Source organism: Mercenaria mercenaria, chromosome 19, assembly GCF_021730395.1.
Source record: "Mercenaria mercenaria strain notata chromosome 19, MADL_Memer_1, whole genome shotgun sequence".
NCBI classification, from domain to species: Eukaryota; Metazoa; Mollusca; class Bivalvia; order Venerida; family Veneridae; genus Mercenaria; species Mercenaria mercenaria.
This window is the reverse complement of record NC_069379.1, coordinates 29,322,178-29,345,899: the sequence shown is the minus strand read 5'-3', so window position 1 is coordinate 29,345,899 and position 23,722 is coordinate 29,322,178. Positions and strand designations below refer to the sequence as shown.

At 33.2% G+C, this 23,722-nt stretch overlaps 1 protein-coding gene across 1 annotated transcript; it reads left to right on the top strand.

Moving 5' to 3' along the window:
• Positions 1-1,997: 1,997 nt before the first annotated feature.
• Positions 1,998-20,513, top strand: LOC123543452 (uncharacterized). The gene is made up of 22 exons (XM_053531258.1): positions 1,998-2,180; positions 2,945-3,045; positions 6,229-6,323; positions 7,563-10,340; positions 10,813-10,933; positions 11,287-11,411; positions 11,737-11,859; positions 12,172-12,479; positions 12,628-12,771; positions 13,075-13,162; positions 14,267-14,335; positions 14,542-14,577; positions 15,613-15,716; positions 16,230-16,355; positions 16,639-16,787; positions 17,261-17,396; positions 17,735-17,863; positions 18,154-18,256; positions 18,672-18,748; positions 19,121-19,255; positions 19,749-19,877; positions 20,335-20,513. Exons 3-22 carry the CDS (start codon positions 6,254-6,256, stop codon positions 20,497-20,499), a joined length of 5,115 nt encoding a protein of 1,704 aa, XP_053387233.1. The 5' UTR covers positions 1,998-2,180; positions 2,945-3,045; positions 6,229-6,253; the 3' UTR covers positions 20,500-20,513.
• Positions 20,514-23,722: the final 3,209 nt, after the last annotated feature.

Genomic DNA, 23,722 nt, shown 5'->3' with positions numbered 1-23,722 from the left:
AATACATTATGGTACGTTATATGGAAGCCATGGAAAGTCGTCTAACACCAGTACTTCAGACTTCTAACTTCTAACTTCCTGGCTCCTTACTTCATGACTAAAGTCTTGTAACCGGTAACTTTCAACTTAATTGCATCTAACTTATAACCGCCATAGCTCAAACCGCTTCTTCAAAACTTCATTATGTCAAAATTCTAACTTGCAACTTCTTTTCTTCTAATTTCTATCTTCTTTCATTATTACTTCTAACTTTCCAGCTTCATTACCTAAATTTTTACTTCCAACTTCATTATTTCTAACTTTTCAGTTCTGATATTTTTACTTGTAACTTCCAACTTCATTGCTTTTTAACTTCCAATTTCCTTACATTTAACTTCCAGCTTAATTACTTCTGATTTGCAAATAATAGGAAGTAATGAACGTGTAAGTTAGAAATTTGATGTTAGAAATACTGAAGCTGATTGCTCTTTCAAAAAGAAAAAAACAACACATTTTAAATGGAATGATATTTATTAATTATTGTTAATAATTTTCAACTTATTATTCATCTGTTATTCATCTGTTATAATTTATTAGCTATAATTTATTACTTATACATACCTAACAAGTGGGAAATTGATTAACTTGCCATCCTGCTTAATCTTCTTGTCCAAAACCACAGGTCCTAGGGCTTTGATATCTGGTGTGTATCATCTAGTAGTCCTCTACCAAAATTGTTCAAATTATCCCCTAGAGTCAAATATGGCCCCGCCCCGGGGCATAATTATAGACTTATATAGGGAAAACTTTGAAAATCTTCTTGTACAAAACCACATGGCCTAGGGCTTTGATATTTGGTATGTAGCATCATCTAGGAGTCCTCTACCAGGATTATTCAAATTATCCCCCTAGGATCAAATATGGCCCCGCCCCGGGGGTCCCAAATTTTACAAAGACTTAGATAGGAAAAAAAGTTTTAAAATATTCTTGTCTGAAACCACAACACTTAGACCTTTGATATTTGGTTTGTAGCATTGTCTTATGGTCCTCAACCAAAATTGTTCAAATTATGCCCCTTGGGTGAAAAGAGGCCCTGCTTGGGGGTCCCAAGTTTTGTATAGACTTGTATAGGAAAAAGCTTTAAAAATCTTCTTGTCTGAAACCATACGACCTAGGCTTTTGATATTTGGTTTGATGCATTGTCTAGTAGTCCTCTACCAAAATTATTCAAATTATGCCCCTGAGGTTAAAAGAGGCCCCGCCCTGGGGTCACTTAGTTAATATATGAGTTATATAGGAAAATACTTTAAAAACCATCTGATCCTATTTCCAGGACTGTTTAATTATAATTACCTGATGACCCCACTTGACTGTAACCTTGACCTACTGACCTACTTTCTTGTTTTTTGAGATATAGTCTTGAAATTTTTATGACATACACAGTTTTGCACACAAATCGTAAAACTGAATTTCATTGACCATGAATGTGACCTACTGACTTTTTTAATACTTTATCATCAGTTTGACATTTGAAACATGTAGCTCATATTACTCAGGTGAGCGATCCAGGGTCATCATGACCCTCTTGTTTTATTTGTTACGCCATTGTGAACCTTTCTTTGTATGGACGTTCTTAAGGTTGTAAGTTATATTCACAAACTGTTAAAAGATTTTACTTAACTGATAACCTCTTAATTTGTGTTAGCTTTGCGAAGTGTACAATTATATATCTGGAAAGTTATAACGGGTAAATATTAGTAAATTATACTTTGCAGATATTAATTTTTTTAGCTATTTATTTATTTTTTATCTATTCTTCGACATATTTGCTGATGTGAAAGTGTATTGATTCAAAAATTAAATGTAAACCACACGATCCCGTTTATATCATTTTTATTAAAAGCGTATCATCAATATTTAAAAACGATAAAAATAACGCTTAAATTGTTTTAAATCTGTAGCTTTACATATCGCATGACCCTTTAAAACTGCAAGATAATTTGATTCCTTGTAGACGATCTCTCTTACCAACAAAAGTAAAGTGGGAAACCTTTTAATAACGCAACCTCCCGAAAAAGAATCCTTACAACAGTATGGATGTTTGCGTTCAAAGAAAATAACATAGCTGAAAAAAAGCAAGAAGACAGAAGAAAAAGACAAACAAATAAAGGATCACAGTGTGGTACCGCATTGAAAGCAAGGTATGATTAAACTAAATCTAAGTAGTAGAATCATGCATGTGACTTTTTGTCTTATATAGTCCTTCATTATTCATATTGTCACCGGTTTGTTTTCTCATAACGACCCGGCTGACTTTGTTATTTCCTCATTCTGTGTTATATGATATGCACAGTTTATTGTATGTTATATATCTTAGATGAATAATAAAAGCACATACATCGTGGTTGATGTACTTCTGGCACACTTAAAACTACAAACGATTCTGACCAAATCAATTATTCTGGTTGCAAAGATGATTTTTAAACAAAGCATCGACAAATAAATACTGTATCTCCTAAACTTGGTTTTATTCAAAGACATATGCATTTCATGTGTTCAAAATAATCTACCCATGTCGTATTCCCTGTGCGAAGTTTATCAACCCTCCTTTCATCTGCCGTTTTGTAGATTTTTAAAAGCTTTTTTGCATCATTTTACCCTTTATTCTCTTTAGTCAAAAGAAAGAATACAACCTTGCGCACACCTTAGATATTCATAAGTGTTCAGTCGGAATTTCATGAACACTTCTCGATAAAATACCCATTGATGCAGCTCTTAGGGAAATTGTATTCCTCGAGTCATTTCTACAGCAAGTATGTTATGAGAGGATGCTGACGTTTTAAAGGCGCTCAACACGAGATAAATCTAAGAACTTTATATTATTCCTGAATGAATTCTCTTACCCATCTACAAAAGTGTCTTTGAATGTGGTGTAATCACCGTATACTGTTTTAAATTCTTGCAGAATCCGATTGGCTGGTATATTCAGAGATCAACGCATCTGGAGCACGCATCTATCTTTACCATAAAATAAGACTAGTGTCTACGAGTGTTGTGTATTAAAAGGTTTGTAACTCAGCAATAATAAATACAAAATTGTGTTGAAATTTCCCATGAACATCGCCATTGGAACTCCATAGCAGCCCATGAAACAGTCGTGCTTCTACTTGAAGTAGTTTCTGTGAAAGCTCGTTATTCTTTAAATTTTCTTTAAATTATCTGAATTCCTCATTTCTTTCAATAATGCATCTAAACTTAAACCAGGTTTTGACAAATATTTATTTCGTGTTGTTGACTTGATTATATGTTTATGTCCCATATGTTACCATATTTAATTTATGCGTGACTGGTATAATAGGGGTCTTCCAGCCATCAGTTTATTACTATGACGTTTACAATTCTGTAAGTAACTGAGCTAAGCGGATGTTTATGTGGCTTTGTACATTTTTCGAAGGTAAACTATGTTCCTCTTTCATGCATGCTGGATTGTAAGGTTGAAAAAAGCAACTGAGTTTACTTCACAAGGACAGATTCAGCAACACCGAGTCTGCTGTGAATTTACCCTGTTGAAATACTTTGCAGATACATGTATTTATTTTTTCTTTATTTATTTATTTATTTTTTATCTATTCTTCGACATCTTTGCTGATGTGAAAGTGTATTGACGTAACGTCAAAGGTTGCGACCCATCAGTGTAACATAAAAACGACGTTAAAATCATGAAAAATCAGTAGTTTACACATGATAAAAACGGGGCGTCTAAATGCTATTATATCATTTCAGGCATATTTTTATTTCATGCTATATCATAAATACAATGTATACTTATATTAAAGCTTACATTTAAATGTAATAAAAACATTTTAACAGTACAGGTATTTCCTTTTATAACATCTGAATATGAAAGAACATTTTTCTGTCTCGTAAGTTTGTGTTTCTTTATATCTCTAAGATTTCACCCACAATGTCAAGAATGGTTTCGTGTAAATAAACGGGTAACGAAATATAGTTTTTGCAATCATTTTCTTTAACAACACATATTATTAAACTTGCATAATTAGTGAGCGTTTGTTTCATTATCATCTTGTATGATAGAGATCCTGTACATGTTTTCGGATAGTAAAGACCCCGGTAAAAATCTGAAATATATACGTGTGTATATCAATTTTTATGGTTCTTTTTGAAAATCCACTTTACTAAACAAATGGCAGACCTTTCTATCATTTTAGGGATATTCATTGTATTTTGCCGTTATTGAATAAAAAAGAAGACTTCAAATAAAACGCATCTTGACGTTATTTTCTTTTGACGTTAGTATTTTTTAAAGTGTGACAATTTAAGAACTCATTTATCTGTAAATAAAAATATCATCTTTGCAAGCATTTTCAAAATTAGACTGTCATTTTACAGAGAAAAGTAAGTGAAATTGATCAAACTTCTTAAAATACAAAAAAAAAAAAAAAAAAAAAAAAACAGTTTTGTTGTTATCGCAGTTTACAAAACATGGCTACATTTTTATACGTTTGATAATTGAAAACGTGACAATTTTAAGAACTTGTATTCCTGTAACTACAAACAAAGAAAAGGCTAATTTTTAGCTTAGCATTGCTTATACAGATTCTGTGAAACAAGCAAATTAAAATAATCTGAAAATGGTTCGATTTTATCATGTAATGCATTTTTCTCAGCATTTTATAGCTCAACATGTCTTAATTTTGTATTATTTTAAGTGAAAATTACATAACTCAGTGGCCGCGGAAAACACATCCATCTCGTTTTTTAAGGTAATCACAACCATCAGAATTAATTCACAAACGTTATCACGTTCAATGACAAAGCATGCAAAATTTACCGCAGTTTCAGTCACGTAAAAAAAATAAATCCCCTAAAGTATTTATTTGTTTAAAAAAAAAATGTTACAAATTACATACACTTTTCTGTCATTTTTTGTTTACGCAAATGGTGTTTTTTTTTATATATATAACTGTGATTAAACGATATTTTATTTTCATACTTTAATATAGCCTAATTATTGCTGTATGTTTTGATACTTTTTCCAAGAAAATAGGATGAACAGTCATCAAAAACTTTACATTTATTTTTATCACTTCAAAGAATTTTAGCATGGGTCGCAACTTTTGACGTTACGTCTCTGATTTCTTAATATTGCAAACTTTAAGCAAACTAGGGGCAGATATTAAGGTAGTTCTGCACGTTTGATACACCGGAAGTAATGGGTTAACGTCATTTATCCGAAAAACGTAGAATAAAGCCTGGATTCGGCCTAAAGAAATGAAAATTATTTTATGAATAAATGACAGCCTGTGAGTAACTTTAACACAATGACATTGTTATTATATTTCTAAAGTCAAAATATGATATTAAAACATATAACACATTAAATAATTCAAAATAATGTCTCAAAACTAGCGTGAAATATTCGGTTCACTTTAATCATGGTCAAATATCTCAAAAATAAGCATACGGACCTATACATCTTATTTCGCCACATCATAAGTCGTGTGTAATTTACAATTGTGAGAAGTTTCACCAAAATCTACATTTTAGATAAATTTCTATTCGCAAAAATGTTATGAAAGTTGTGATTTTCCAATAGACTCCCACTACGAACAATTGCATGAGGTCCAAATTTTTAAAATCAGTCTAGCAAAAAATCAAGCATTTTTATTGTTGAATTTTCTACGTGTATTATGAAGTTTTGAAAAATCGAAGTTTAATCAAAGTCTACATTGTACAAAAATATTCTATTCAAACGTGCAGAACTACCTTAATTGAACGAATCTGTGTATGAGAAGTACTAAACTGTGTAATCTTTACGGATCCAAGCATGGATTTAAGCATCATTCTATTATTACGTCTATTATTATACAGAAATATCGTATGGACTTAGTTATACTATTAAATATGATATAGTACTTTCTATCAAAACTGAACGATAATGGAATTAGCCAACTGTTGTTCTTTATTCTAAATAAAATAAAGATAGATAGTTTAAATGTTACATTCATGTAATTCTTTCGAACGATTTTAAAAGAATATTAAGTAATGACAGTAAAGCATGGGTATTTTTTCGATGTTAGTTTAGTGAAAAGAAAAGCAATTTGTACTATTCAAAGCTTTTGTGTGAATATTGTCGACAACACTGTTGATGAAATGGGTAACGAAATCGGTTCACAAATAGATCTCTTTTGCGATATATAATTCTGATAAAAAACCATTTTGTTTCAGTGTTAACCAATTTAAAGAATAGAATATGTACAACTTGATTGTCTTCAAAATGAAGCAGGATATTCTGGTAATGGTACTTCTACTTTTAAAATATGGTAAGAGTAATTGATTTGATTTTGTACTGAGTCTGGTTTGTTTTAACGCTACTAATAACCCACACATCGTGGAGTGAGTGAGACTTTTAAAAATCAAACTTTTCCTATCTTCACCTTTATGTTGCATATTTGATGTCCTAACAATGTATTTTTCATCGAATTCTGTTGAAACTCGTTGTTTTCATAAACTCCGTTCAGCGAGCACCTTTCGAACATCACGTGACAGTGAGAGAAAATAACCCCAAACATGATTATCAATAGAGGGCACACGTATATGTATCGCACAGTATTATGGCGTTTTGAAATGTAAACAAACAAAACACAAACAAATTTTGTTTGTGAAACTATATTTAATTTCTTTTCTTTCAATACGATCCAACTAAGACAAAACTAGTTTGGTAATGTAGTTCTAACTTGTTTATTAACTTATATATGCCACTATTGACACGTAATTATGTTTAAAAACACTCTACCTTTAATATGATCTAGAGTGTGTTCGATTCGGTCAAGCTGGAGATAACTGAGGAATCGAACAGGCTTGAGTCGGGTCGAGTTAAGCGTAAATATTTTTATTTTTAAATCAGAAGGACGCACCTACATTAATTCGATAAATATGCATTGTTTCTAAACATCAGCTTCGCTGCAAACGTTAAACTTTATTAACAATCGGTAAAGTTGTGCTCAATGCTAACCTTTTGCTTTCCTCTGCTATTCCGCCATTTTGGATTAAGTCATACGCACATTCGCTCGACTTTACTCCCCATTGCGGGAGGAGCATGTTCTTGACCTGTGACCTCTACACTAGCGTTGCACTACTAGCGTTCGATTGGCGGAAGTGTGAAAATTCCGCTCGATTCTAGCCGAATCGAACACACCCCTAATGATTTTGAAGCTTTCATGAGAGTGATATTTTTAAAGATGTACGGATTAGTTTTGTAACTTTTTAACAATCTTACACTTCTGTCTTCTGTCCACTTGACATATAACGGTTATTGAAATAATGGAATACAAAGAAAGCTTTCGGTTTGCAATATGCAAATTTTACACTTACGGTTCAGAAGCAATGTATTGAATTATTTTGATAAAGTCTGCACAAGTAATACATTTACGAAATCATGTAAACAATTATAATAATAGCATTTTAAATCTACACGAGTCAGAGGTTTACATTATTGATACATATAAACTGAGCTCGACTAACTATTATGTAATGTTACCTATATTCTCTTTTTGTTACAGCGTTAGCGTTGAATGACTGTAATATCTGTACTTGCTGTATAGGTGGACTTTCTCGTTGTACATTCTACAGTAATGTCAATCATTACTGTTTAGACGGTTGTGTTGATGGATATTTTGGTACAAGATGCACACATGCTTGTAAAAGTAGTATAAGAAACTGTCTGACCTGTTCGGATCAAACTCACTGTACGAGTTGTAGCGATGGATACTACGGGCAATATTGCTATGGATGTCCTTTTCGGTGCTTAACTTGTACTAGTTCTGCCACTTGTTATAGCTGTAAAACAGGCTATTATAGTGGTAAACAATATGACAACGACATACATGTTTATTACAATGACTGCCGTCATAATTGCCAACCCAACTGTAAATCATGTACATCATACTTCACGTGCACTGAATGTGTAGATGGGAAATACAATACGGCTGTAGGCTGTAGAGAGAGTTGTAATCGAGCATGTAAAACCTGCACATCAAATAACTATTGTACCTCTTGTCCATCTGGAAAATATGGGTATTCTTGTGAGAATGATTGTGGATTCGGATGTGAAGACCGCAAATGTGACATCGGAACAGGAAAATGTGCTTGTGTTCCTAACTTTAAAGGTAATAAATGCGATCAGTGTTCTAACAGTTGGTACGGTACAAATTGTAACAAGAAATGCTCTGCTGGTTGTCTCGGGAATATTTGTTCACGTGATGGGGACTGCAACAGTTGTAGGACAGGGTTTACTGGAAACAAATGTGACCATTGTTTGAAGGGTAAATATGGAGAAAACTGTGACATACCGTGCCCAAGGGGCTGCTCTAACGACACCTGTGAAAATAATGGAGACTGTTATATCTGTAAACCTGGGTTTACTGGAAAGCAGTGTGATCAGTGTGTGTTAGGAGTTTATGGGCCTAACTGTGATAATAAATGTATTGACAACTGTAAACTATGTCACTCTGGAACCAGTTGCTCCAAATGTATTGACAGACACTTTATAGAAGCAAACATCTGTCAGCCATGTCCTTCAAGTTGTGTACGTTGCAGCTCCGATATCGAGTGCTCATTATGTGATTCCAACTTTTATGGACAAATTTGTAATGCAAAATGCTCTAAGAATTGTAAGGACGGAACATGTGATAAAACAAGTGGTGTCTGTCTGTCTTGTGTTGATGGATTTTATGGTGATTTTTGTGATGCATCTTGTCCCGAAAATTGTGCAGATAATGCTTGTACCAAAACTGGAAAATGTAATGCTTGTGCAGAAAATGGATTTTATGATGACACCTGTTCTACTAAATGTCCAGACCTTTGTAAGGAATGTCATCAAGATACCGGATCATGTGTTATATGTTCTGCTGGTTATTTTGGTGTATCATGTGAAAAAGAATGTCCATTGTACTGCAAGCCAGGGACACAATGTCAGAAGTCAAGCGGGTCTTGCAGTGAATGTGCTGATGGTTACTTTAATCGTAACTCAGATTGTAAAAATAAATGTAATGCAAAGTGTAGGACATGTAAATATCATGACTCCTACTGCACTGCTTGTCCAGATGGAAAATTTGGACGATATAGGGGCTATCAGTATTTTCATTGCAATAATGACTGTCCATCAGACTGTTTGAATAAAAGTTGTGATAGCATTACAGGAGATTGTACGTATGGCTGTGTACGAGGATACTGGGGGAAGAAATGCAAAAACGAGTGTCCAAATAACTGTAAAACTAACGAATGTTTGAATAATGGAACATGTCTATCCGGTTGTAAAGAAGGCTACACAGGATATAAATGTGAATGTCCAATAAACTGTGAGTGTGATGCCGATGAGAATTGTATTAGATGTAAAAGTGGTTTTGAAAACGAGAAAAAGGAGTGCACATGTTCTAGATCATTTTGTTCTGATGATAAGTGTAGCAGTTGCTCTAGTTCTATACTTTACATAGAAAACGCATCTTGTTGTCAGTGCAGCAGCACCTGTAAAAACAATCAATGTGAATCAGAACAAAAGTGTACGGACGGATGTGTAGAAGGATATTTTGGCGATGGCTGTCGATATCTCTGTAAAAATGTCGACCCTCGTTGTTCAGAATGCACAACAGATTTCACTCGTCCTACTGGACAATGTTTACTATGCATAGATGGATATTATCCAGATATCACTTCCAAAAGATGCGTGAAGTGTTCAGAACATTGTGCAAACGATCTGTGCTCTCCGCAAAATGGAACATGCTTCGGGGGCTGCACAAATGGAAGATGGGGATATAGATGCGAAACGAGTTGCAACCAGCTCTGTAGTCCGTGCACTCAGTCTGATGGTAAATGTTTAGTATGCAAAAATGGCAAATATTTATCAAACTGTAGCCGTCCGTGCAGTGCAAATTGCAATGCCACCAATGGTGTGCATTTGTGTGCCATAACCAATGGCTCTTGTCTAAACGGATGTAGTTTATTTACTAAGCATGGTTGGCATTGTGAGCTGACCTGCAGTAGTAACTGCTTTAATCAAACCTGTAGCTGGAAGACAGGTAATTGTATAAATGGATGTGTTGACAACTTCTATGGGGACAAATGTGATAAAATATGCAATATGAATTGTTTAACAACAAATAATGAAAGACGTTGCAATGACAAATTCGGGCATTGCTTGTCAGGTTGTTTAGATGGTTTCTATGGTAACCTGTGCGATCAGAAATGTAGCTCTAACTGTTTTAATACCACTTGCGATAAACAGTCTGGAGAATGTGTACATGGTTGTAAGACGGGATATTCAGGCACAAGGTGCGTTCTAGGTATGTGCAAATATCATTTCAGCACTTAATTATCTTATATGTCCTAAAACAGTAAAAATAGTGGAGAATTACAATGAAACTCAAATACACATGCATTTAAATAACTGAAAGGGACTAGTTATTATAGTTTAACTGATTACTTGTAAGTTTGCTCCATACATAGGAGTGTACATGTTTCATTCAAAAAGGAAATGCTTTAGATAGAAATGTGTAGGAAATGCATGTAAATAAAGATTACCAAGAAGGTAGTGGGTTGGCAGGAATTTGTTTATACCATACGATCATATGAAAGGTGACTGACTGATACTGATACAGCCTAAGTAGGCCCTGTGGACGTCTTGCACATAAATAATCTTATGCGACATAAAATACATTTATATTATAATAAAAGATCTATGAAAAAGTCGTGAAATCATATAATTGTGCATATTCTTTTCAGATGTCAAATTATTATGGTTAATTTCAATTACAGCAGCTGCACAGACAGGATCAAATGGGGAGAGCATGGGTGTGACGATTGGTGCAGCAGCAGGCGGTGGACTTTTCCTCGTGATTATAACTGTAGTGATTGTCGTTGTCTTGGTATTAAGAAGGTAAGTTTACAGGTTGGTAGCAATAATAATGATTTATGAAGCACTTCTACTATTTATTAAGTGCCTATAATCATGATAAATTGTCACAATTACAAAGGGTTTTTTTATGTTTCTTTTTTCTTTCAACTAAATCTTAATCATCTTTATAGAAACGCGTACACGAGCAATAGATCGGTTTCAGGTTGTTTTATGTATAATGCTTATCTGTATTCCGCAATTGGAGACCTCTGACGATATTTGGACGTTAATTAAAACTCCTAAACCATCTTCCTGACAGTAACTGTTTGAAATAACATTGCTGAAATTTCCAAGCCTAAATTTACATGTTGTCTCACAAAAATTGTATATTAAAGACGTAGAAGAAGTGACAAAAGTGAGGGAAAAGACATGGTCGAATTTAATGACAATACAGATAATTCAGCAGTGACGTACAGTGAAATCGTAACCACTGGTCTGCCACATCAGCAAACTGATGCAGGTATGTGTACATTTCGCTTAATACGCATAACTGAACAGCATTAATAGGAAATAATTATTTTGCTGGATAAACAGTTACATATTCAGATATTTCTTGCGAATGACACAAATTTTTTTGAATTCGTTCGTTTAAACCGTTTAAATAGTTGCTAATATATGAATGTGTTTATTGAACAGATAGCGATATTAATAACAAAGTTGTCTGGGTAAAGAACAAATCAATGAAAACACAGTACGCATATATTTTATATCATAATTATATCATAACATAAAATTTTAACATCAGTTGTAAAATAACTGTATTCGCTGTTCTTTGCATAATCTAGATGCAGTGTACGCAAAGCCAAACAAACCAAAGAAAAGTGCTAATAGGGTGAAATCTTCGAACGAAAGTACTGCTAAACAAACTCCATTCAACAGTGGTCTGCCACTTCAGCAAACTGATGCAGGTACGTGTATATTTTGCTTAGTACGCACGAATGAACCAGTATTAATAGAAAATTACCCTGGTGGATTAACAATTGGATATCTTATACATTACATCAATAAGTTTTAATTCGCTCGTTTAAATAGTTGCTAAAATATGAAACTGTTTATTGAACTGATAAGGGTATAAATAAAACAGTGGTCTGGGTAAAGAAAAAATCAATAAGAACACAACACGCATACATTCTTATATCATAATTATTTCTCACCATAAAACTCACATCACTTGTAAAATAATTATATTCAATTTGGCTGATATTGTATGCATATTCTAGATGCAGTGTACGCTATGCCAAACAAACCGAAGAAAAGTGTTGATAGGGTGAAATCTTCGAACGAAAGTTCGTCTTCACAAATGCTCAACAATCCGAACTATGAGAAACTCCCAACCGACAACGCCGATATTGCCAACAAAGAAAATTATCGGAAGCCACCAATTGTGGCCAAACCTGCACCTGTTTATGACAACAGTGCAATAAGAACTTTAGTCGCTACACATGAATCCGCGGTACATTCAGATGAATCCTCTTTGGAAATTGAGGAAGACATTGACATCATAATAGCATCTAGCAAAACTAAGTCGGTAGGTTCTATAAATTAAAATTTAATTACCCTGTTATACCATATATTTCGAATATGCTAAAACACCGTCATGTAAAACCCTGTTTAATTATTAGAAATAACAGACAGCGCAGTCTCATACATTTATCGCGAATGCTTTTATAATCCAGGTCACACTAGCAGATGGATTAAATGTCACAGAATCGGATACATATTACAATGTAACAGCGGTGAAAAAGAGGAAAATTACGCTCGATTATTTGCCTGATTTCGTATCAAAGAAGACAAAAGCAGAGTTTGCTGAAGAATTCAAGGTACATTAGTTTTATTTGATGAGTACTTCATAGTATTATTTGACATCTGCAATGAAAATACAAAATATGTCTTGATTCATTGTATTAGAAAATTTAAGGAATTCCAACTTTCTACTTTGTTTAGTTAATGTCTACATATAATTGTAAATTGTTTTTTATGTGATTGATTCAGTAGTATATATATATAAAGTTAATATATCGTGACAAAAGATATATTTGCTAATATACCTCATTTTGGACACTAATTTCTGCTGCGTCAGTTGCAGTCTTTAATTATGTTCACATTTGTATATGTACTTGTAGCAATTGCCTCCAGGGTTGATCAAACCCTATGTAGACTCACAGAAAAGAATAAACTTATCAAAGAATCGGTACAAGGGAATATATCCATGTGAGTTATTTGTATTCGAAATTGCAATATTTACTTTGAGATATATACATTATCTGTAACATTGCAACTGCACATCAAGCTTGATACGACTTTGACATTAATATGTAGCAGATCTATTGCACGTTTGGATTTAATGTTTACATAACAGTTACTAACTAACGGATTTGTAAGAGCATCATTATATACAATTCAGACAAAAGAGGTGAAATAGGATCGTATATTTTATTTTCCTGGACTATATGGAAAAGTGGTATCGAAGCAAAGTCTAAGACTAAATGGAACGTTTGATGTCAAAGTTGCATTAAGAAATATTCCTTCAATTAAGTGTTCAATAATGAACAAAATATAAAGTAATCCCGTTGTCATCAAATCAGCTCTTTATTCATAGGCATATATGAAATGTTCACAATTATAAGTTTGAAAATAGTATATGAGCCGCGTCATGCGAAAACCAACATAGCGCGTTTGCGACCAGCATGGATCAAGACCAGACTGCGCATCTGGTCAGGATCCATGCTGTTCGCTAACATATTCTCTAATTGCAATGGACTTTGAAAGCGAAAAGCATGGATCCTGACCAGACTGCGCGGATGCGCAGGCTGGTCTGGATCCATGCTGGTCGCAACGCACTATGTTGGTTTTCTCATGGAGCGGCTCATATCACAAAAATATTATAATCAAGCAAAGCCTATTTGTTCATGAACTTATGTTGAGATAACCTATTGTTAAAGAGTCCCAAATCTGAAGTTGATTTAAAGGCATTGGTACAGTTTTATTTGTTAGTATATTCAATTATTTTGCGGGAATGAACCTCGTTTCAGCGTTGCAGTATTAAGAATTGTCGTTCAGTCGCGGTCTTGTTTAACTCTTCTATATCCGGGTTTTGGTCTTCATCCTCTGAATAAATGGAGTTAAGCGATAACATTGCGCAGAACGTCTTCCCTTGACTTAAATTAAACATATCCCGTCTAAAATTGTTAAGCTGATTTGGCATTGAAAATACACATGATAAATTTAAAGTAAAGGGTGTCTTTTTTATTTTTATGATTATTAAATTTCTCTACATCTGCTTAAGGAAAAAATTCATTCTATTTTTCGAATTAGATGATGAAACACGTGTTGTGCTGAAAGAGAGTGATTCTGACTACATCAACGCAAGTTACATAGATGTAAGTTACTGAAAGTGTTGTCCACTTAGATATTTAATGGATGCACACTTAAACATATTATAATTGCATGCCGATTGAAGTGTAATGCTCTTTCATTTGACTACTTAAAGCCATATACAAGAAAATGTAAAACTACTATAATGTCCTGCAAAACAGATTAAACAAGATATGGTTAATTATGCTTTAGATTGAATAATATATATGTTATAGGGTACAACAAGAGAAAAGCTTATATTGCGTCGATTGGTAAGTAGCATTCTTTCCATTACAATTGTATATGAGCTACCGCTGTCCAAACGTATCGAATTTACAAAATAAATTCATTGTAATAAAATGGTATTGTCTATATAATGATAACTGTTTAATGCAAACATGTATAGTGCTATAACATTTGTTAAAAGGCACCGTTTTAAGCTCAGTAATGAATTTTGTACATTTAGAAATGGAAAGTTATAATCTTTACACTTCGTTAACGTTTTTCCCTGTTCAACAATGCTCATATTTTAATATAAATATGTAATGTTAACCTTGTGCCATTATTGCTGATACGACCTGTTTGGAAATACATTTTTAAGTTTTATTGAAATCTTAATTACAGAAATTATAAAATTAAAGACAATGATCTGAACTGTTTATATACGTCCGTTTTCAACACACGATAATGGAATACAATATTTACAAATGCACATCTAAGTTTTCAAATCATACCGATGGACTACTTGTGGTCTTTTAAATTGTTATATTCCACATCCAAAATAAAGTGTGTACTCTTCATATAATAACGATACAGATACTAAAACTAATTCTAATGAATAGGAGAACAATCAAATTATGTCATGAAAATAAACTGAATAGACACGCTATATTTTATTATGAGAACTATATGCATCACTGACCCTTACCAAGCTAAATTTCTATAAAAACTTGTCAAATTTCAAAATAGGATAGCACCATTAACTGTAAAATGTGGTGCTTGCCAAAAATACTGGCTGAATAGTGAACATTGCACAATATGATCAGACTGCACGGATGTGTGATTTACACTGGTAAAGGCAGAACCAGTCGTGTCCTGCATGACAAGGGTTAAAGTAAATAAGAATAAAGTAAATATTTATTTCGTTTGAGGAAATTTTAACACTTAACAAAAAAAAATGCATTTTATATATTTGAAGACATTCATAACATTTCCTTAACATGTATATCTATTTAACGGAAATGGCCAGTCTGCGCATGCTGTTTTTTTCCTCATTGTTGTGAGCGTAGTAATTAATTCCATTTAAGGTCCTACCTTTAAGTATATGGGAGATATGTCTGCTTTCTGGATAATGGTGTGGCAGAAGAAAGTAGGCAAGATTGTCATGTTGACTAAACTTGACGAAGGAGGGGTATATATTCTTTTATCATATATTTCAAGAGTACCGCGAAGTTTGCAACTTCTGTATTGTTATATCGCATTTGTCTCATTTTTATATTTAATTTGCTTTAATTTTATATTCGTTCATTTGCTCTTTAAAACCACTTAAACCTCATTTAGATTTCTTAGACATAAACATATATTTGTATATTAATATACAGTAACTTCCACATCTTTACTTTTCGACGATAATTTGTCATAGATTAATTTAACAAAAGCATGTGCCGGGTAATGGTCGTAGAATGTCTCCCTGTCTTTGGACTCATTTTGTATCTATGGTATCAAGGTTTCCTTTCAGAGTTATGCTAGACTTCCGCTAACGCCCGTGCTATGGGGCGTAAGTGGTAGTTAACATTTCATTAACTCTCTTCAAAAGACGCTGCTTTTGCAATTAATTTGCTCGTTTACATGTATGCTGACTCCAAAACTTCTTATAAATCAAACACCTTGAATAGACATCATAGCTATCAAGTCATATTTGCAGGCGCCAAAATGTGACCAGTACTGGCCGGAGAAAGATTTCAGTTTGCAGTATGCAAGAATACAAGTCACGTGTCAAAGTGAAGAAAGCTATGCTGACTATACCATTAGGTCATTCACTATCCAGAAAGTATGTATATGATTAAAGGAGTGTAATCAAATTCGAAACAATTAAATGTTTTTCTCATAAAGTAATTTTAATTGTAAACAGTCATGCCTTTGGTAAGTTATACCTACTTACATTCGAACATATGTTAATATAGATACGAGATACGATAAAACCTATGTGTTATCTAAATGTTAATACTGCGCTATGTTTTATATATAATTATTTTTAAAAAAGGCAGTTCCTGTTTTGAAATGGAATATGAAATCTTAAAAAGACATTACGGAAACAAGAACAATAATTTCAGGGTTCGGAAAAACGAAAAATTGTTCAAGTTCACTTTACTGCATGGCCAGATAAAGGAGTGCCTGATGACGTCACAAGCTTGGTAGAATTTCGTCAGAAGGTCGTCAGTACTAAGACTGAACTAGAAGGTCCTATACTTGTACACTGCAGGTGTCGTAGTTTTGTTTAGATGTTTTTACTGTGACACAATGTGGTCTTGACATGTAGATATATGTATAATATATTCAGGTCACAATTTTTATTGACCATTTTCTAAACTTCCTGGTGAAGTTTATTGCAAAACAAATCCTATAATGTGCTGTTTTATTTTTCAATGGTGTCTAGATTAATATGACAACTCTTGAACATAGCAGTACATTTGCACCATTACAAATGCAATGATATAATGGTAAGTTAACAGAGGCATTAAGTTGCACTACACGAATTATACCATTAGAGAGAATTTCGAACTTTTCATAACGTTTGAATTACACATAGCTCCTTAATGTTTATTGTTACTTAATCATTACCGTGAGTATGTAGTTGTATTCAAAATGTTCGAATTTAAACATAGATTTGTTGCCTTTACAGTACATTTAGGTAGTATCAGATAGTATTATTCTTTAACAATTTACTCTTTTCAGTGCCGGTATAGGAAGAACAGGAACGTATATTGCCTTAGATAGTCTGACAGAGGAAGGTGAGGCTGAAGGGGAAGTTGATATATACGCATTTGTAAGGAACATGAGGGAACAGAGAGTTAACATGATGCAAACTGCTGTATGTATTAGCATGGTCATGTAAATGCACTTTCTTTTAAACCAAAGTAAAATAATTTAATTGAAATTCTTTTCAAATTTGACACATTTGAACAATTACTAAATAAAGTCCTCATATTTAATCTCAAGGTTGCCTACAATTTGGTACCTAGCTGATTTATAGAGTTATTAGTGTAATTAAGGCCATATCCTTTCGCCTGTAAGAGAAAAGTTCCAGCATTATCAAAACTATATTCATCAAGTCGAAGTGTTACATCGAATATGTATGTGGTAGTGATGAAAGAGAAATTATGCTCTTTATAGATTAAATCATTTGTTTTCTTAATCTTAAATGAATAGGGGCAATATCAATACCTACATAATGCACTGGTGCACACGCTGACATTTGATAGCAAGGCTGTGGAGGCTTCAAAGTTTGAAAAATACATGACATCACACACAGATGATCATCTTGGGGAAATGTTTGAGGTAAAAAATATCTGTTTTTGTACTGCTATTATCACTTTATAACTATCTCGGTTTTTTGGGGTTTTTTTTGTAAATATAATGAGTTGAATTGGCGGTGCTTAGACATGAAAAAATAACTTGATATATGTAAGGTCAAAAGCTAAGAGCATGAAGAAGGAAGTGTTAAAACTTAGAGTAGGTTTACATTATGTTGTTTAAGTGTATGTTAGTTTTCTTTTTTTCCCTGTCACGAACACAAAAATGAAGAAAAATAATAATTGTATAAAATAGTGTGATATGTCTAATAATAGAAGCTCCAAGCGTCTGTTGAACAAAGATCAGACGATGAAGTAGATGCCGTTAAGAGAAACCAAGCTTTGAGAAATAAAAACAGAGTCGGAGCTGATATTCCCGGTAAGACAGATGGACACTATGTATATAAAAAGTAATGTTTTGATAAATATACAAACATTTGTGTATAATAATAGATTTTTTCCCTCAGATGTGAGATAAGGTTTGACATGCTACATGTAGACCTGATTGTATGTCATATTTGTTAAAGATGTGTATAGCTTATGGACTTAATGTGTGCACAGTTATAATACTACCAATACTTGTACTTTGAGAAAATCTACGAGATTGTAAAGAATGCAATAGACGAGGAGTAGAATATGGGGAACATTATTGCAAGCAATAAAGATACCTGTTCAAATAAAGAATAATTGTATCTGTGTACTAATCCTAGACTTATGATTTGTGATTCTTTATCATTCTGAGAAGTCAATTGTTTTAATGTTATTCTCCTGTCATAAATATTCTGAAATTGCAGGGGACCGAAACCGACCTAAACTGTATCTAGAGAGAAAACTGGGTTCCTCCGATTATATAAATGCAGTGTATATTAACGTAAGTTTCTTTTCGTTGTATTTAGACATCTTTTTATTAAGGGACTTATTATACACTGCATGAAATACGTTCGTTTTGTCAGCTTACTTTAAATATGTGAGTATGGTTTTTGTTTTAATCTATATTTCTTTACATTCATTTTAAGGCAGTTTTTGCTTGTGTGGAATTCGTAATTTGTTTGTTTTATTTACAATGAATTCTGTAAAATACTGCAACGTGTACATGTTCATAAAAAAGAATGATATATAATATGATGATAAATAACCTGCTGTTCCTATCAAAATCTAAATGCACTTTTAAAACAACCAGCTAGCTATGTGATTAAAATTAAAAATAGATTTACATAAGAAGATATGACTTATTAAATTACAGAGTTATACAACGATAAACCGTTATCTAGTAGCCCAGACACCTCTGCCAGACACTGTTGTTGACTTTTTAACATTGCTTGTTCAAGAGAAAGTATCATGCATTGTCAGCATGGAAACCGTTTCTGTCGGTGACAAGGTAATAATATATTCGTGTTGGTTCATACAACAGTTCGTCGAAGCCATAACAAAGTAAGACATTCAATTTTCTTGAAGCGTTATTTGCCTACCTCGTTGGTTACATTATGCTATTATGTTCTATTTTGTATAAGGTATTAGAGTATTGTTTATACATCTTTTGATTTGGCCTTATACACAATTATTATAACAGTAAACCAAAAGCATATATTACGTTGAAATGTTAAGACATTAGGATATGTCACACGTATGTTTTAAAATAGATAAAATAGTAACATATCTTTTAACATTTGTTTTCGCAAAAGAAGTAACTTTCCTTATTTAAACTGGATTTGAAAGCGTATCTGTCAGTTTACGTTCTTAACCTGAGTAACGTTTATAAAGGATGAAATGTCAACTACGTTCACATAACCCTAACTGATCAAAACGAATAATTTGAGCTCATGTTGTTGCAATATTTCGTATAATGAGACTGACATCTGAATGTCTTTCAGACAGTTGGAGAATATTACCCGGTGGATAACCAGACACTTAAGAAAGGCACGTTCACAGTCAAGTCTAAGCGGGAAAAGGACACAGAGCAATATGTAATAAGAAAATTGGAAATTGTACACAAAGGAAAGGTAAGCTATTTTTATCTAATTTTCAAATTTAAATATGTCGCTATAAGAATAAGATGACTGCAATATTTAGCCACATATGTTAAAGGTAAATTAACAGTAAACTGTAACATATATGCAACAAGGTTAAAGGCACAGTAGTACTACGTTCGTTGTTTTTATCTGTAAATGTTATTATGATGTTGCCAAGGCCGACATTTTAGTGCAATATTTTTTTATTAAATTAATTATTCAAATGTTTTCTGTTGTTAAACCTCCTCTTTAGCCACTTGGCCATATCCTCAGATGTCTAATTTATACTTACAAAAATTTTTGCTTTATGTTTTCATTCTTTTTCATCATTTTGAATAGAAATACACAGATACATTCTGATTTGTATGTTAAGACTGATACGGAGTTGTTATAATTATTATTCGTAACAGAATGAATAATTGATCCCTTTTTATACATGTATTAACAGTCTGGTACAGAAGACGTCACAATTCCACATATCCAATTAACACAGTGGAATGAGAACAAGAACATTCCAGAAGAACCAGCAAAGTTTGTACAGTTTGTAAAAGATGTGGAAGTAAAGTATGGAGGGAATAAATCAAAAGGACCGATATTGGTGCATTGTCTGTAAGTAGATGTCAGTTTCTTTTATGTTTCTTTTTCAGTAACTGTCTCGTCAGAACAAGTTTTTCTAGAAGAATGTTTTATGGTTAAGAGATTCAATTAAACATCATCTCAGTTGCATTCATCAATTAAAAATTGTATTTATTTGAAGATGTACGGGGCATCAACTCCTGTCTTGTGTATGTTGAATTTGTCTGTCATTCTTAAGTCCCTGTAGCACAATTAATTTTGAATACTATGCAAATTTTCTTACCACTGAATAAATTATCAAATATATTATGTAGTAAATTTGACATTTTCATTGAAGCGGCCTCATAAGGATCAATAAAATGAGACAAAAATGAGCAGCAGAGTTATGATTTTTTCGCTAAATCGATTCACATTATAAAAACTTGCATGAGGTCCAAGTTTTTCAAATCAGTCTAGCAAAAAATCAAGCACAAGACCCTATTTTTATTCGCTGAATTGTTTAAGCATATTTTGAATCAAATTCTACCTTGTAGAAAACAATTGATCCGAACGTACAGAAATACCTTAAGTTATTCATTAGATAAAGCTACAATATAACACATAAGAATCTGTTTCCATTATTTCTAAGTGTACCTCTTTGTAACATAATTACAGGTTACTTCTGCCACTACAGGTGAATGATCAGGATAGTTCTACCACTATCGGTAAATGTAGAGAATAGTTCTGCGACTGTCGGTTATGTACAGAAAAGTTCTACCATTATTGGTTAATGTACAGGATTTCTGCCACTATCGAGAAATGTACAGGACAGTTCTACCGCTATCGCTAAATGTAAAGGCTAGTTCTACTACTTTTTGTAAATGTGATAGTTCTACCAATATTGGTAAATATGCAGGACAGTTCTGCCACTATCGCTAAATGTACATGATAGTTCTACCACTATCGGTAAAGGTACATGGTAGCTCTACCACTGTTAGTAAATGTACAGAATAGTTCTACCACTACGGAATATGTACAAATTTGTTATACTCTCTATCGGTATTTTTTTCTTTGCAAGTATACAGTACTGGTCCAACATTGTCATGTGTTGCTTAACGCCTTGTCAACTTTACGTGAAGGTAGACATGTGTAACCATCATTTACAGACATTGACACTTGTACACATGTAAAGTTTCTAGCTAAATGGTACGCCTGTCTCCCGGTGTAACCAATAATGACAGTTTTGCGGACAGGTTTAAATAATGTTTTTTCAAATACTCAAAATAGTTCATGTAAACATTGTAAACATTACATTCTACTACAAAATAATAATAATAATAATAATAATAATAACGTATGCCTGCTACTACTTGCCACACAGAAATTGCAAAATGCCACAAATTATCTGCCTAACTCCAGGCAAAACCACTGATCCATAAATATAATATTCCAACAATATACACCCCTAAGCTTGGCAATAGTCAATCTTGTGAAGTTTTTGGAATTCCAACCAGTAGTAGGCAGAGGCAGCAAAGAACATGACAAATCAAAGGTCATAGCTTATCATTTAATCCCAGCATGACGATGTTATGCACAGCTATGTTTCACATTAATCACTCCTTATGTTTGGTGAAATTCAGCGTAATTGTGCACAGCAAGTAGTTTGCCAAAATACCATTAAATATGACAAATAAAGGGCTACCATTTCCCTGAAAATCACTGAAGCAAAACATACCGATGATACGCATAATAAGACTTAGCATTGATCACTAGTTAGGTTTGGTAGAAATCTGCCCAATTCTGTAAAAGAAGTTGATGAAACATCATAAAATTTGACGAATCAAGGGCCGTAATTCTGTTAAAAAACACCGAACCGCTGAACCCAAACATGACGACGATATGTATAAATAGGCTTGGCGCTTATAACTTCTGTAAGGCTAGGTGGAAATTTCGCCCAATAATATAAGAGAAGTGGCCGAAACATCATAAAATTTGGTGAATAAAGGGCAATAACTCCGCTAAAATAATCAAACCCGAAACGCCAACGATATGCCTAATTAGGCTTTGCAATGATCACTCTTGTGATTGTATGTGTAAATCCATCCAATTATGGTGTCGAAGGAGTTGCCTGGACAACTTCGTGACATACAGACAGACGGATAGCACTTAATCAATATGTCTCCCCTACTACGTGTGGGAGACATAATAATGATAATATCATAAAAAAATACTTTACGACAAAACATTACAGATTTAAATGCAGATTCTAATCTCATTTTCAATAAGGCTTACGGAAGTCATGAAAGAAAACAAACATATGAAATGAGCAAACTTAGTCACATAGTACTGACAAGTTTGACGTCATAAACTATAAACAAATAATGCCAGGAAGTACCAAAATCTATTTGTCACCACGATCTATTTTGAACGTGATAGGCAAGAAATGATGATCTTGCTTGTCTGCCTGTGTAAGACAGCTGTTTTCCCAACACTCGGGACAGCTTGGATAAAAAAAACCGCTAAAGCTCGGCTTTTCATTCCACACTGTCCCTCGGGTAGGGAAACGCCATCTTACATAGGCAGGCATGTAAGATAATCTCATCCATGAAAAAGACAGACACAACATTAACTATTTAAAAATAATTTCTAGTATAATAAATTGTTTATTCTTAATTTTTATAATTATTTCCTCAAATGTACTATCAACAATTAAAGTCATCCAGGACGTGTTATTTAAGAATAAAATATTGTTCTAATTCTCCAATCAGAATACCAAAATGACTGTTTTAAAAACGTTCTTAGTCGTTAATGTATATATCTTTTCTGTGTTGGTCTCACAATTAAAGACTTGTAATATATGAAACAAGATTCGAAGCTTTGTAAGCGGTAAGTCCTGGGAAGTATTACACATACTTTGAAAAAAAGCTATTTAAGATTTTGAAAAATTTCCAAAAAAAAATTAGTTTAAGGCGGCTCTGGCTGTCTTTTCCTTCAGCTTTATAGCCATATTCAGATCAGATTGGATAGTTAAGCTTCCAGTTAATTCATCCATGGTCAGAATCTGGGTCTATGTACAAATTATGAAAAATATTTCTTCATTTCAGGCGAAAGAAAATTTGAAATCATTTTAACGGAGACATTTTGAAGCAAACTTTGTACAATACAGCAAATCCTTTTTAGCACCTCCATTATGCATCCACTTTTCTAAAGCAGGCACGATCGCTGGAATTATAGAACAAACAAACATATATTCAGCATTAACCTCTATTTAAAAGCCACTT